Source organism: Vitis riparia, chromosome 7, assembly GCF_004353265.1.
Source record: "Vitis riparia cultivar Riparia Gloire de Montpellier isolate 1030 chromosome 7, EGFV_Vit.rip_1.0, whole genome shotgun sequence".
Classification (NCBI taxonomy): Eukaryota; Viridiplantae; Streptophyta; class Magnoliopsida; order Vitales; family Vitaceae; genus Vitis; species Vitis riparia.
This window is the reverse complement of record NC_048437.1, coordinates 4,997,571-5,013,985: the sequence shown is the minus strand read 5'-3', so window position 1 is coordinate 5,013,985 and position 16,415 is coordinate 4,997,571. Positions and strand designations below refer to the sequence as shown.

Here is a 16,415-nt window from a genome sequence, read left to right as displayed (position 1 = left end):
CAATCCAAAAACAACAAAAATAATAAAGTTAAAAGTATGAATTGTATAAATCGGGTCCTATTTAGTAATCAGGCCGAGTTAAATATTATTTAAATTAATATGATTAATCTTTCAATTTAAACCTGTAAAAAACATCTCAGATTCGAGTCGTATTAAACTTCTTTGAACTGTCACCCAAATTTGAATTTGAAGATTGTATATGGGGGATATGGTTATAAATATGCACCCACCTTTACACAGCAACATATAAAAATAAGAACTGAAGTAACAGATATTTAAATCCCTTATTGGAGGTAATAAAAAATGGGACTAGTTGGGGAACTGGGGTAGGCAAATGAGGAAGCGTCCAGCTCCATATAAAATGTTAAATGCACGTCCCTAGAGAAGTGGGAGAAATCCTAAAATCAAATTTAGGTTGCTCCCATGTGATGGTGTCTACTTTCTTATTCATCATTGTCTCCACCCAAAGAAAAATGGAGGTGGCTATATTTTATTGGAGTATGACGAACAAACTCAAACAATAACACCAAAGAAAAATAAAAAAGTGTGCCTCACTACGTCCATATTAATGGTAAAAAGTTCACTTGGAAGAAAGACCCTTGAATGAATATGAAGAAGATGTAAACAACAGGGTTTAGTCAATGCACTTGAATGAATGGCAACCCTACTTTGCCATGGGTTTAGCTGGGCTACAGGGTCGTAGATGAAGCTTAAAATCGGTCACCTCACCTGTCCTGTACCCTCTCGTGCTGATTGCGGTTTTAATTAAAATAGCAGTGTCAAAACCAATCAGCTCCAGAAATTGACCTTCCTATAATTTGAGAAATTCTACCAACACCAAAAAATTGCTCACCCAATTTACTTATCCTACTAGATACAGTGGATATATGTCCTTCATCACCGGCATACAACACAAACAATTTAGCGGAGCATTTCAGCAAATCAAACATTTTCCTTATAATTTACAGAGAAAATAGATAATAATTAGAATTGGTAGTGACAGCAAGTAGATAATCATAGCAGGGCTAAAGGTCTGCCCTTGCCCACAAGCATTCATCCAGCAAAAGGGCAGGAGGTGTTGTGGATTTAAATTCTTGATTTACTGCTTCTCAGGTTAGTAATAATGCGCCTGAGCAAATCATGGATGGTCATTTAGGAGATGCCATCCAAAAGATGCACTGCATTAGCCAAAAGATCATTCTCGCTATGGAATTAGAATAATTAGCTAAGAAGACAGCATTGTTGATGGAATATTGGGTATGACTATTTCAGATCCATTTCCAAGACTAAATTCAAACTTTCTGAAACTAAAAAATTGTAACCACCAACTTCCCCAATTTGTAGGCTTCATGAAAATCTGCCTGAAACCAGATTAATATAATAATAAATAAAGAATGCAAGACAAAAATGCAGAGAAAGTACACATGAGAGGGACATGACAAAACCAAATAGAACTAATTATTCATATGTCATGGTCTTGCCAAAGCTCACATTACAGAGACTAGAAAGACTAGAATCACAGGTATAACTTTTCTCCACACTCACATTTGGTAAGGCAGTCATGAGAGGACTTAATGAACCTCTCCATAAATCATTTTTTTCCCCAAAAGAAAATGTAAAATCCAAGCAGCAGCACCTTAATATGCATTATTTGCAACATAAAATTTACACACTGTATAAAATTTAACTCACAACATTGGATGACACCAAAGATTATGTTTTCACCCCCTACCAGCATGACGGCTTCTGAAGCAGTTAAGAAGTGCCTGTGCCTGAATGCAACAAAAAAGTTAGCTCAGTTTTAGGGTAAGGAAGAGTGGAAAAGCAAAACCAATGATAATAAGCTACCTTTTCCTTGGCTCTTGGGGTGCCAGATTGCGACAATGCCACTAATGGTGGGACAGCTCCCTCCTGAAGCACCTTAATACAGGATCTACTACTGTTTGAGCACAGCTGTAGAAGAGCAGCAGCTGCATTCTCCTTCCCTCTTGCAGAACCTAATTCAACAACTTCAACAAGAACAGGGATCCCTCCTGCCTGATCAATCGCATGCCTCCCCTCAGTAATAGTAGCAAGATTAGCCAGAACAGCAACTGCCTTATCAACCATTCCAGCTGCAGGGTCCATCAACTCGACAAGATGCCTCACAGCACCAGCCTGCACAATACGGGTCTTGTTTTCATGAAATATTGACAAATTAAATAAAGCTGTGGCTGCATCTTTCTTTCCCCTAGGGGTCCCGTTGCCTAATAATTCAACAAGAGGTGCAATTGCTCCTGATCTGCCAATCGCGGCCTTGTTATCCTCAATCACTGAGAGGCTAAAAAGAGTGGCAGCTGAATTCTCCTTAGCCTCGGGGCTCCCTGTCTGCAGGACATGAATCAAAGGTTCGATTGCCTGAGCATTTGCAATTGCAGTTTTGTTATTGTCATTGATAGATAAGTTGAGAAGTGCTGTAACAGCATTTTCCTGAGTCTTTGCATCCTCTGAAAGGAGTAGATTAACCAACAGGCTTATGGCCCCACAGTTTGCAATTACAATCCGGTTATCCATATTGTGCTTGGCAAGCAGTCGAAGTTTAGATGTGGCCTCTCTTTGAGTCTCAACTGTCTCGCTCTTCAAGTCCTCAACCAGACTCTGAACTTGGGCTTCAACGCCAGAAAGATCAGCTCTCGTTTCAGTAGTTGGAGAAGACACTATCCTTGGAACAAACCTCTCTGATGGTCGGCGCCACATTGCTTGGCTCCTAGCCCTTGTCTCCAACCGAAGTGGAAAATCAGGTTCTCTCTGTGGGGTTGTCAAGTTAGCAGCAGCAGCCTGTGGCTCTGAAGTCATCTCCCCAGAAACATCACTGCTGTAGACTCCAATATCAGCCCCTAGCGTCCCTTCAGAAGAATTTGCATTACAAGGCAAAGTGGAGGCTGAGGCAGTTCGACACAGATTTTCATCAGCCCCAGTAGAATTAGAAGATTCTTTTCTTGATGGTAATGTAGAGGGCTGGCCAACCGAATCCACACTCATGTCTTCAATATCTGACCCATGCCCATTTCCAGCTACACCGGACAAGGAACCCTCTGAGCGAGAACGGGGATGTGATGGAGAAGTTCCTTCTCGATGGATTCCACCAGATGGGACTAAGTTATTTCCAGGAGAACCAGTAAAGCGAGTTGACTCAGGTGACATTGGTTGGCTGGCCCTGGAATGAGGAACATTATGTGCATCCCTGGGAGCACCGGGCTCTGCATGGGCAAGAAGGGGTGAGGACTGATTTAAATTCAAAGACTTTACAGGGTCAGGCAGCTTCACATTGTTAGACTCACACCAATTTGCAATCAGAGCCTTTACAGTGTAGTTGGGTATTAGGTTGGTGTGTGCCAGAGTTTGCCTTGTTTTAGGGCAAACAGTTAGCCCAAGATCAAGCCATTTCCTGATAAAAGCCCGCTCGTAGGTTTGACCTGATGCCACAATTACAGGGTCTGTCATCAGTTCAAGGGAGAGAGGACAGCAGAAATCAGCCGGTATTGGAATGGGATTACAGCTCTGGGACTGTTTCATTATGATAAAACGATCATGCATTTGGGTAGCAAGAGTAATCATTTGATCAATATATTCAGCTTCCTCAGTTTTTTCAGCTTGTTCAGCATTCTCCTTCAGCTTTTCCAGAGCCACAGCCTCAATTAGAAGCTCCTGGTTTGACCTTAGGCTCAGGCAATCTGCAAGTTTCATCAGGCTCTCTGAGCTGGACCCGGCACCCTGCACTTGATTTCTTATTGCTTCTTGAAGGATAGTTGATGTTTGTTCATATCCCATGTGCTTAACTTTCTGTATGCATGTCTGCAATCAGTTGTGCCAAGTATTAGACATACGAAGGGATTTTACCTGCTCATGCTTGATGATTTGACCATCTGAGAGATGGCTTTACATCCAATCAATGTACTTTATACAAATGAATTCGAGAAGTTGAGAGCTATGCTCTATCTACAATGTATTAAAGAAGCTAAAAACTAGAAGCATCTTTTCTTTATTCAGTACCTCAAGAGATGCCGAACTCAATTCATCAGGGAGGCATTGATGAGATGATTTAAGCTGCTGAAAAATTTCCAGGCCAAAAGTTCTAATCTTTGATATCGATAGTTCAATTTGCAGAACCTATACATAAAAAAAATGAAAAAGATGAGATTATCAGGAAAATTGCACGTCCAATATTACTATTGCATACAAGAAATACAGTAGCTCCCAATATTAAATTTCAAATAAAAGGTTAACTAAAACCTCAACTACATGCCAATTACAAATCTCTTAAAGGCAGCACAATATGAAAGAAATCCACCACAGTACAGAATATGAAAAAACAGTAAGGTCTACACATTAAGCATTCAAGCAAGAAGGTTTTGGGATGGAAGCTTAAGATTAATATACATACAAAAATACCACCATAACCACTGCTACCAGCTTACACTTGGCAATTTATTGATCACCACCACCTCCATCACATCCACCATCATATTGTGGCTTTCATTAAACCCTGACCACTGTAGGCATTACCATCATCACTACTGTCCATGGTACAAAGCCTCATCTGATACACCTCAATTTCATCTGGTGCACCTCAGTATTGTCTTAGAATGATTTGGGACCAAGATACAAGATGGAAAAAATCATAAAAGCACAAGGGATCATCTGATAGCTAGTGAGACATTCTGATACTGTTGTCTCATTATACATCTTGAAAAGACTGAGACATAGAGGCCAATAGCCAACCCACCTGCCAATACTTAAAATAAACTCCATATCTTCATTTCTTACCAATTCTAACACCAAAGAGAGGGGAGGACAGGTTGGAGATAGAATGAAATTAATACTTTGGATGGTTTTTCAAAAATTCAAACTACTAGGTGTTTGAAGCTTCCAACCTTCCTGTCTTATACTTTGAGAGCACCTTCTTTTTTCATTTCAAACAAAGGAGGTGACTTTTTGTGTTCATGTGTTTCAACTTTCACATGCTTTGATTTTGTCAGTCACTGTTGCATGTACTCAGTTCTAGCACAGTTTTAAATCCACCCAAGCTAAAAGATTTGAATTTTTGAACATTGGAACTCATTCGCTTAATAAATTAAAAATAAACTTACAACTTAAACCAATTGCCATGGATCCATGATATTGTTAAAATGCAGTGAGCAAACATGCAATGCCCATGATAGGATTTATATCAGGCTTGGGGAAAAAACATCCTATTTTTTTATTTTGAATTTCTGCAATTGGAAGGAAAAAAAAAAAACAAGAAAGTAAATTCATTGTTCATGGATCCTATGAAGTGTGAGATGAAGGTAAATCAATGGTTTTTTTTTTTTTTTTTTTGGTGGGGTGGGGGGGGCGCCCTAATGGTACTTGAAAAATCAACATTAAGATCAATTCATTTTGTGTGGACCTATGTTATGTTACAAGATTATGAGAGCAGATGCAAATCCCATGGTTGGATTTGCATCATCTTTGGAAAGAGCTTATGATGTATTTTTCAGTTGTAGTTAACATTTAATAACCAACTCTTGTGTACTATTATGGCAAGCCATCAGACAAGGCCTAAAATAGCATTTTGAACCCCATTATGTCTAATATATTTTGTGTTCTACTTTTTTTATGCCTCTATTCATTTTTCGTTTCTTATTTCTCCATTATTTTTGGAGATATTTTGTTATGGATCTTTAGGTTTCACCTGAAACCAAATTGTATGACCAATACTGTTCTAATACTATTATTTTGAACAGTTCCACTGGCACCTTCACTATCATTAATATTCCAACAATGATGAACAACTCCTCCCACTTATGCTCTCGGCAACCTTGTTTACTAGCTACTGCCCAACTCTAACAACTTGTCACCACAACCGCTTTGTTGTCAGCACCACCTAACAGCCATTCAGTGCCAACACCCTTTTTTTCCTCAAATACTGAAGCCAACCAGACTGAATGGTGACTCATTTGACAGGAAAAAACAGATGTGAAATGAAAGAAGCAAGAATGTGAAAAAATAATAAAGAGCAATTCTTTGATACTATGTTTAAAGAGGAGAGTGATTAGAAAAGGAGAAAGATGAACGTGGTCATACAGCTATATTAGGTCTCTCCATGTATCGAAAATACTAAGAAAGCATAGAATGACAATATTATTTCAGCCTATACGAATATGTAAGTAAAAAATAGAGCCTAACATAGACTAAGGGCAAGTAAAACCTGTAATGGTCAACATACTCTAACCATGAGGATGCTGATTCTTACAAGTTCCTTTCAAGTATTGTAGCTCCCTTAAATGGAAATTTATATTTCTAAAACTCAGGAACTATAGTTGTAAGCATAATTTAAACTTACAAAATAAACTTTACTCATCAGCGGATGGCAGTTTTCAAAGAGCTCCTGCAGGTCATCAACAGATCGACCCAGTTCTTCAAATGCTTTATTAAGCAGTTCATCAGAAGCTATTTCAGAATCGATAATGGTGCTAAGTATTGGCTTCAACAACTTTAATATCTCTTCTATCTTCTGGTAGTACTTCCGAACAGGTTCGGAATCTATGTTGTCATGAGATGATAAAAGGAAAAATGAGGAAATTTTGTTTAGAAGCCTTTTTAACAATGATATCTCCATCAAACCTGTATCAAGAACAAAATCAAAATGATTTCTCGGCTAAAGCTACTGAATCAAAAGAAAATTTCTAAAAGGATGAAAGACAAGATACTACATATGAAATGGAAAAGGAATAATACATAATATATATTTATTATTAGTGTGTAAAAATTTTACATACCAAAATGGTCAAGTGCTTGGAGACAGTGACAATCTATACAACCATATCTGGTCTAAAGTAGTAAAAGATAAAAATGAAAAACAGTTATGCATGGGAGCCAATCATTGTCATGGCTTCCACCTTGCATTAAACATTGACCACTTCTGCTAGTTAGGAGATACCGTGTTAATTTACAAAATGTTTAACTTCAAGCCTGCATAGGTAAGACAGAAGTTTCACTTCAAGATAAACCTTGATTTCTTCCAAGGTGAACTTCATCATATGAATTTAAAAGGCTTAATTTCAGTTTATACCATGCAAACTACCCAGCCCATGCTCATGGACTCACAAAATGTCTCCACAATACAAAGTTTATCACATGTGCTATTTACAGTTCTTGAAAGCAAAAAAAAAGAGCAAAGATTTTTATCATTCCATGAGGCTATGCATAAGGAGAACATATCACAAAATTTTGAATCTCAAGTATCATAACATTAACAACAATTGAAACAACAATAGTGACAATATTTTCCATTTAATACTCTCATATCATAACATACTCCATTTAGTACATCATGTGTCATAAAAAGTTCAATATATTTTTTTTTTTGATAAGTAAAGGATATGCATTAAAAAGGCAAAACGCCACAAAGCATACAGGAAGTATACAAGGCAGCTAATGCCTCAAAAAACAAAGACAAAAAAATCACCTCCCTTTAAGTGGATGCTATCCACTCTAAGAAGCCTATAAGGGAGAATGCCTCCACACCTACATACAATTTGGCCCAACTCCACAAATTACAGACAAAAAAATTCTTTAACTTTTGAACGTTCAACACCCCCCCCCCCACCCCCCCCCCCCCCAAAAGCTAATCTATTCCTCTCCTTCCGTCCAAAAAATACACAACGGAATGGCGTCCCATATCTTTTTCCTTTTCTTTCCCATAAACGATCCCCTCCAACTAGCTAAAACCTCCTTTATAGTTTCTGGAAAAACCCATTTCACATCAATTAAACCAAAAATAATATCCCATAAAGCTCTAACCACTGTACAATGTATAAGGATATGATTTACACTTTCCTCCTCACATCCACACAAAAAGCAACGATTTGGAAGTTGTAGTCCTCTTCTTTGAAGTCTATCCAAAGTAAGCACCTTTCCCCATGTCGCCTCCCACGCGAAAAAAGCAACTTTAGTTGGTACCCTTGCCACCTAAATGCTTCTTGAAGGAAAACCTTATACACAATATATATATATATATATAACCCAAACCAGGTGCAAGGAAAGCATATCACAAGCATCTGAGTCTAAAGTATCATATTAATAACAAAATATATAGTAGTAGAAACAGCAGTAGCAGCAATAGCAGCAGCAGTAGTGATAGTAGTAATAATATAAAATAATCCTCTATTTAATGTCTACAAATAAAAAATACTCCATCTAGTCATCATAAATTAAAATCTTAAATGAGAACAAATTAGGGCTTTCTAATATTAATGCTCTCTTTGACATTTAGTGGGCAAACTTAACTTGGATTTTTGACAGACAATTTATTGGTCCAACTTTTTGAGTTTTGAGTGATTCAATAACTAAAACGACAAAAACTAGTGCAGGAATTTAAGACAGGAACTGCTAGCCTAATACATTGCCAGCTTCCCCCTCATGCCTGGGAGTAAGACTTCTGAGCAGGTTTGGCACACCATAGGCTATTCAAAAGACCATCCGTGAACTAGACACTCAGAAATTCTTGGTCTTGCTTATGTACACTTAATTCAGAGACCGCTAACAACATCCTCAGTTCCTGCTCTCAAGCCAAGTTGCTTGTGGATATCGCTCCTCCATCTTTTAGTATCCCTTAGGTGATACCTTTCTACTTCTTTTTTTGTTTTATTTTATTTTTTTTATAGGCAAAGAGAGTTATACATTATATATAACAAAAAGTAAACTGGAGCACACCTGTGAGAACCAAGGCAGAGCTTCCTACCACAACTGAATGGCAAAGCAAGTCAAATCATCCACCACCTGTAACAAATTAGGTAAAACTCTCCCATCTGCTTTCACCAAGACTTTGGCCCATTGCAACTGTGAAAAATGGGCAGTGTCCTCGTCCACAGCAACAAAATCTCCACAACAATTCCCGAGTTTTTTGAACACTTCTCGACTCCATAAATGCAGTGAGAGCCCCACCACCGTCACCCACACTTCCTTAGCATGCACAGCTTTTCTCAAACGCCCGGCCTCTGGGCCCCATTTTTCCAAATGCAAAGGTTTCTCCTTAAACCTCCTTAAACCTCTTGCAAACACCCTCTCTGCCTTAGATCTAAACTCAAACTCGAACAAGAGAAGTACACCTCCCAGCTTAGCAATTCTCACTCCCCCCTTTAGAGGTCAATGATAAGTCACCCAACTCCATAAAGAAGACAACTCTAGGACCAGGTCTGAAACTTCTCGCCAACCAAGCAACAGCCTAAACCCTGCTTTGCACCTCCCTGCCCCCCAACTGGAGCCAAATTGCTTCTCCTACCCTCCCAAGCTTCAACTTAGCAACATCAGCAAACATCCGTTTCACTGGCTTTGTTGGAACATTACAACCCTTCACACACAAAGATGCAACTGTAGTGAATAGATTCCTTGCCTCTACAGAGGAAACCACTTCTAAGCTTCGGAGCTTCTCAGCCAGAGTAGCCCACCCCGCTATGATCCCCTTACCATTTGGGACAATGAGACAAAATCTCTTTGCCTCAAGATCATGGACAGAATAGAGTATGAACCTTCCCGCCTAATTTGAACAGCACTCCAACCTGAACTTCCTTTCCCTATCCTCCCAGTCAAAAAGCCACCTCCACCTCCTGTTTGCTTCCTCCCTACAACAAGCTTTCACTCCTTCCAGCAAACAACACAAACTCAGCTACCTAAACATATTTCCTTCCTATTTGATTCTAAGATCACTTAGAATAATTTGTAGCCAACCCTTGTAAAGAACTTTCAATGGTGAGACTCCACTGCTTTTTTTCTAAGTGAAACTCCTAAAAGGCTTTAGCGGGACTTTAAGGTTTCTTAGCTATCTTCTTTATTTTTCCTTTTCGTATATATAATTTTTTCCTGCTGCTACAACTTTATTCTTGTTCCCCTCCTTAAACCCTAAGGATTTTAGTCCTAGAACGCTTTATTTGATTGTACACAACCATCCTAGGGTTATCCTACATCAAAATGACAACAATTCACTGAATTAATTACCAATAAAATTAAAAATAAAAAGCATGCCTTTCTAACAAAGCACATGGAAGTGAGGCACCATAGCAGGGGTTTTGTGGTGCCCCTGTTTTAACAACCATGTACACAACAAGACAGATATGTGTAAAATATAGATTCATCCACTATGTTCTGACAAAAAGCAATAGTCAAACTATGTATCAGATAAAAAAAGAGTATGAAATGTACCTTCTCAACATAAACCTGAAATTCAGACACCAAAGTAATCTCTCTCACATTGCTGATCCTGAGGAACAAATCGAACCATAGGAATGCAGTCTTTTGAACATCCACAAACAAGACCCATGTACCAGCTGAATCTAAAGACCCAGTGCACACAGATTTTTAGGAATTTAAATTCTCCGGTTCGAGCAACACTGCATAAATTTGAAATTCTAAATCACCAGTCTAAAACATTAATATTAAAATCAGCAGCTGTCGAAACTACTAGGTTAGCATGATTTTTTTTTTTTTTCAATAGCATTTAATTTTTTTTAATTCCCCATCTCAGTAACTGCTTTAAATACACCTATCATTTCCTCCTGGGAATATAAGGTGGTGTCTCCTTCTGTTAGGCATTTTCAGAAAATCATTATTGCCTGTCCAAAAAGGGGAAAAAATCCAACTTTGTAACACATTGTCTTTTTTCTTTCACCTTGAGTTTTCTACACATTCTTCAATAAGCTAAAGATAGCAAACAAAATACAATGACATACAAAGTTACCTAAAGCTTAGTTATCAGAAACTCTCCTGTATAGGAAAAACAATTTCTAAACTACCTCAAGAAGCATAAAGATGGAACTTAGTTGAAAAACAAGTACTATGACTAGCTTCCTTCTTACGCAAATAATTTTTCCTCCTTTAGCTTTGCAGTCTACATATTGGCAAACTTAAGCAGATGTTACTCCATAGGCAAATGATTAGCCTTGTTTCGGTAAATCGAACTCAGACCCCTTAGGCTTCTAACAATTGCACAAACACCCCTCTAGTTTGTAAAATTACACAGCTGCCACCGATTAGATTTTGCCCTCTAATAGTAGTTAACAAAACTAAGAAATGACAAATTACCTCACTTATAAAAGTGGTAAAACAACGTTGTTTTTCCTTTTTCTTTTTTCTTCTTCTCCACTAGTTCTTTCTAAAACCTCTAATGGTAGTTAACAAAACTAGGAAATGACAAAATTACCTCACTTATAAAAGAGGCCTCGTTATAAAAGAGAGAAAACAACATTGTTTTTCCTTTTTCTTTTTTCTTCCCACCAGTTCTTTCTGAAACTAAACCTAGAAACCCTAATTTCTTTAGGGGGAAAACAATGGAAAAAAAACATAAAACAAAATATAGACTCATGGCACATAGTAGTAACCATGCAAACAATCTTCAAATCTGAAATCTAATAAATAAATAATGACTTTTAATCCAAGGGGGAAAAAAATAAAAAAGAAAAAGTAGCTTTTGATTTGAACTCCATTGTTTAGTTTTTGCAAAACCCCCGATCTCACATGCTCCGTTGATGCCCTAATGTTGAACTCCACCTCTAGTTTGCAATGTGCACAACCATGGTAGGAGTAACAAAATTAATGAGGTTGAAAAAGGTTAAAGGGTACAACCATGGTAGAAGAAGATGAACTTGGCCAAATTGATGAGGCAACTGTGATGGAAGTGCAGTCATGGAAATACAACTATGGAGTCTAGTACTCTTTTAAAAAGAATATAGGGTTGGGATTTTTTGGATTTGGATTTAGGATTGGGTGGAGGGGAAGAAAGTGCATTGAAGAATTGGGTTTGAAAAAAATGATAAGCAAATTTAGAGGTTATTTTAAATTTAGTTATAATTGAATTTAGATGTTACTTTAAAGTTAAATTAAAACTATTTTGAAGTTAAGTTAAAAAGGATTTAATGATTAATCAAAATTAATTAGGATTAATATTTTTATAATATATGATTAATATAACATAATTTTTATCTACTGAGTATTATGTGGTGATTTTAACTTATAATCTTTTCAAGTTAGTTAAAATTTCATCTTATTAAAAAAAACTTAATCAGGTTAGTGGAAAAATAATTTTTTTGTTATATAGGGAAGCACCCCCGACCATCGTCATCGTTATAGATGGAATTCTTAGCTACAAGAAGTGATCACTATTTGATAGATTCAATATGGAATGAAGTTGAGGATGACCGCATGTTGAGTCATACCGGCAAGTCACATAGTTGGTGGGTTGTTCTTTGAGTACGAATAAAGCTTTAATGGCGGAAGCTTCTAGATTTCTGGGTTCTTCTGTTCTCTCTGTGAAATCTCTTAGGAGCATGGCCTTCTCATCCTCTTCTTTGGGTATTTCTGATTGCTCGCAAGTGGAGGGGAGTTTTGGGAATTCTAGGGTTGTGGAGGAAGGTTTCAAAGTAGTTACTCCATGAGAGGATGATGGTCTGCTACGTATGATTTGGTGGATGGCAGTATGGGGGAGAAGTTTGTGGAAGCCCTAAGGTGTTTGGAGGTGGGGATAAAGGTAGAGGATTGTGGGAAGGATCGAGAAAGGGCAGTTTTTTCAGAAGAGGGGTCCGGCAGTAGCCTGACTGTTTTCAGTAAGTGGTTAGACATGCTAACCAAGGGCTTTGAGGAAGAAACATTGGCTCTCCTAAGAAAAATTAAGGTGAGAAAGGGTTGTAAGGTTCAAGAAAATGTCGAGAGGAGGAAGAAAGCATTTCCTTCAAAATTTGAAAGAGGGTTAAGAAGGTTGGAATGCTCAGTGAATTACAATGGAGCAGGACGAAGGGGAAGTGTTAATGGTAAAGCAGTTTCAGAGCTAGTGTCTGTTGGTCAATGAAGATGAGCATTATCTTCAGGAATGTCAGAAGGGCCAATAATAGGGAGGAGAAAAATTATAAAGCCAATAGTTAGAGCTTAGAAAGCAAACCTAGTTTGTATCCAGTTTGCTTTAAGGAATCAAAGGTGCTTCTATTATCAGTCCAGATGGTGAGGAGCTAAGGAGAGGAAAATTTCTTAGGTTTTGGTATAGCGGAGGCAAAAGGGTTGGCTAAGGGCATTCTATTTTACTAGATTGTTAGGGCATTGGTTTTGTATCTAGTGGTGGTGGTTGTTGTTTTTTCACTTTTTCTTGCCTTTTAACGCAATTTGTATACTCTATGTGTGCTTTGTGTGCCTTTTTCAAACACTTTCAATATAATTGCTTATTTTATCTATCAAAAAAATTATATAGGATTTAGTAACTGCTTTAAATTTAATTGGGATTAATATAAAATGATTGTTGTGTTATTTAATATTATATTGAGAACTAAATTGAGATTAATTTACTTAAAACTTTTTTTGAAGAAGGGCAAAGTAGGTATTTATATAAACTAATTAGTTGTTAACAACTTTTGGTCTAGTTTGGGTGTTCCCAACTTCAGTGAGAAATCTTCTACTATAATGGAAATTCAAAGGGCTGGGGAAGAAGAAAAGAGTAGTTTGGCGGCTAGCTCCGATTTGTTTATTTTGGTGTATTTGAGGAAAGCACAACCAAAGGACCTTCGAAGATGAAGAATTGTCAAACCAAAGTTTGAGGGATCTCTTTATCCATTCCCTTGTAGAGTGGTCCTAGCAGTTTTTGGATTTGGAAATTCCCTCTCATTTGAAATTTTTGGATGCTCTTTATTGTGGCTAGCCTCTCTCTTTTCTAGGTTTTTTCTTTCTTTTCTGGTGCTTGGTTTGGTTTTTTGTATATACTACCTATAGACGTTGGGTGCATCTCCTTTTTTGGCGTCTCTTAAGACAAGCTTTTGTGTATAAAAAAAAAAAAAACTAATTAGTGGACATTAGTATATTCCATCAGTAAGCAAATGATCAAATAATAGCAGGGAGGGTTCATAAGGTTTAAGTAGTGGTCCCAGGGGTGGCAGTGTAATTCTATAAACCAGAGGTGATGTCCATCCAATTTTCAAAAACCTCAAGGTGTCTAAATATAATCCTTAAAAAAAGTATCAAAAGGAGGCAAAGCCGAGTGCATGAGAGGTAATAGGGATATTTGGAAAGGAAAGACAAAAGGATAAACTTAAGCTATCCTAAACTTTCAACAAATCAAACAAGGCTAAACATTTGTCCCTAGAGAATACTTAAACCACAAAATTTGTAAGTCTCCCAACACGAACTCTGTCCTTTCACATACACCAAAACAAGCTTAAAGGTGCTCCAAGCTTCCTTCTGCCTCTCCTCAACAAAATTGGCTTGCCAAAAACCAGAGCATAATTCACCAAAAAAAGGCAACACCTACAAACACCAAAATAAAGAAAAGAAAACCCCACAGAGATCCAACTACCAACAAAATGGAGGAGGATAATATTTGTGTACTCAATCTGTCAACATAAATAACACGTGTTTACCAGAATCCTAGATACCCCTCTAAATCAACAAATAAACAATGAGGGCCTTCCCTTACTCCTTCCTAAGTATTTAAAGGAAAAGAAAGAACACTTGCTTGGAGCATTCGACACCAAAACCATCAAGTAGGAGAAAGAGTAAAAAAGGTTTGAAGAGAGCACTTTATTTTTTTGCTTCTTTCCCGTGTCATCTCCCAAAATCAGTTTCTGAACTAAATATGAGATAACCCAGCTCCAAAAGTATTAAAACATGTAAATTAGTAAAAATTCATTTTCCAAACTAATTTCCATATTAAGAAAATAGCATTCCCTATTTCACTTTTGAGATTATATGGTCAACATTCTCTATTACATTAACATAACCTACAAATTTACCAACCAATAGATATCAGAAATTCCTCTCCCATCAGAAATCCCATTTCTGATATTTCCCCCCACTTTCACAACTCATGAGAAGCCCTCTTGGAAATATTACAGAACCCTGCTTCCTAAAGCAATATATCCACACCAAAAAAACCATCATTTTACCCCATGTTTCATGCTGCTATGAGTGCATTTGAAGATAGTTTTTCACCAGTGTTCCTTCTATAACAGTAAAGTGAAATCTTGAGGTTTACTATATATCTATATGTATTTCCTACCCTTCCTAAAAATTTAGAGATAGCAATTCGTCTCCAAGTAATCAACCTAGTCACATTTACCATTTGCTGCTATGATTTTATGAACTGTAATCCAAAGTTACCTCAAATTGCACAAAACTAATGGTTACAAGGTCCGTGATGCCAACACCTGTCCAGCCATCTATTTAATCCAATCATACCATCCACCACGATCAAAGCCGTTTATTCAAATTTTCCAGTCTACGTCTACGCAAATATATATAGAGTGGAAGAGAAAAAAAGAGAAAGCGAGGAAGAGAAAAAGAGAGAATGAGAGAAAGATCGGATCTTTGTAACACGATCGGCGATGAGAGTAAAAAGCTGCAGCTGAGGTCGCGTTTTGGGAGTTTATGCGGCACCAATCGGAGTGGCGGATGGTTAAGGATTGAAGGATTCGAATCCCTCTTCGCTTCCAACCCTCATTCATCCGTAGCCTAGGTTGTTATTGTGGATGATCCACCAATTCAAACACCACCAACCCCCGAACTCGTTGAATTTTGATTCAGACAATTTTCTTTCACACTTAAATATCATGTGCTATGATTCTATAATTTTCTAGAAGAAAATGGTGAAGAAAATGAAGTTAGGGTTAGGGTTAGGTTACCTGGTGGTGGTGAGTTGATCGTGTCTTCCTTCTCCGTCCTCTTTCCCCAGTCTCCAGAGGCGAACGGTGGAAGAACCTTTTTTTTCGTGATCTTTTATTAAAATTATTCTATTTATGTGAACTAACCCCTTTACTTTACTGTTTTTGTATTGAAACCCCCCCGATTCTTTCAACCATATTCTCCCAATTTTGAAAAATCATCCACTACTTGATGTAATAAATTCCGATTTTGCCTCTCCAAACTTTGAAATAATCAATATGGCCAAATTCGTGTATTATTACTAATACGTGTAATAATAATCATCATGCAAAAGTATAATCATTTCCCAAATTGCTTTTTGAAAATAAAAATATATTTTTTGAAATAAATTGTCAATTTAATGACTCTGAAAAGTATTACTCTGGCATAGCGGTGTTCTCTGGAAACATATTTTAATATCTTAAACATTTCATAATTAGGAGAATTTTTAAAAAGTCCTAATTCTGTTGTATAGTATAATTTTGTTAAGGAAAATGCATGCCCCATGTACTCTCATATTCAACCGGAGACAAAACTGGTCAACTAATGTGTGTTTCGCCTAAATATGAAAAGTCGTAGTTTGAATACAAATAATTCCATTCAATGCCCAAAAGTAGTTAAAAAAAAACTTATCACTGAATCCCTAACCAAGCATCGTACGTTGGGAATAAATCATGTTGCTTTTTCTTAATATTTTTGTAAGGACCACTATAAAATGATATATA

General features: G+C 37.3%; 1 protein-coding gene across 3 annotated transcripts; it reads right to left on the bottom strand.

Annotated features, from left to right (window-relative positions):
- Window positions 1-1,432: 1,432 nt before the first annotated feature.
- LOC117918303 (U-box domain-containing protein 4-like) lies at window positions 1,433-15,778 on the bottom strand. 3 transcript variants are annotated; one of them, XM_034834843.1, is made up of 6 exons: window positions 15,672-15,778; window positions 10,222-10,409; window positions 6,365-6,645; window positions 4,033-4,149; window positions 1,849-3,834; window positions 1,433-1,772 (listed from the first exon to the last, which is right to left on the bottom strand). In XM_034834843.1, exons 3-6 carry the CDS (start codon window positions 6,638-6,640, stop codon window positions 1,722-1,724), a joined length of 2,430 nt encoding a protein of 809 aa, XP_034690734.1. In that variant the 5' UTR covers window positions 6,641-6,645; window positions 10,222-10,409; window positions 15,672-15,778; the 3' UTR covers window positions 1,433-1,721. The 3 variants fall into 3 exon arrangements, with proteins under 3 accessions (XP_034690734.1, XP_034690735.1, XP_034690736.1); XM_034834844.1 differs by lacking the exon at window positions 15,672-15,778 and adding an exon at window positions 15,151-15,172; XM_034834845.1 differs by lacking the exon at window positions 10,222-10,409 and having other exon boundaries at window positions 15,672-15,761.
- Window positions 15,779-16,415: the final 637 nt, after the last annotated feature.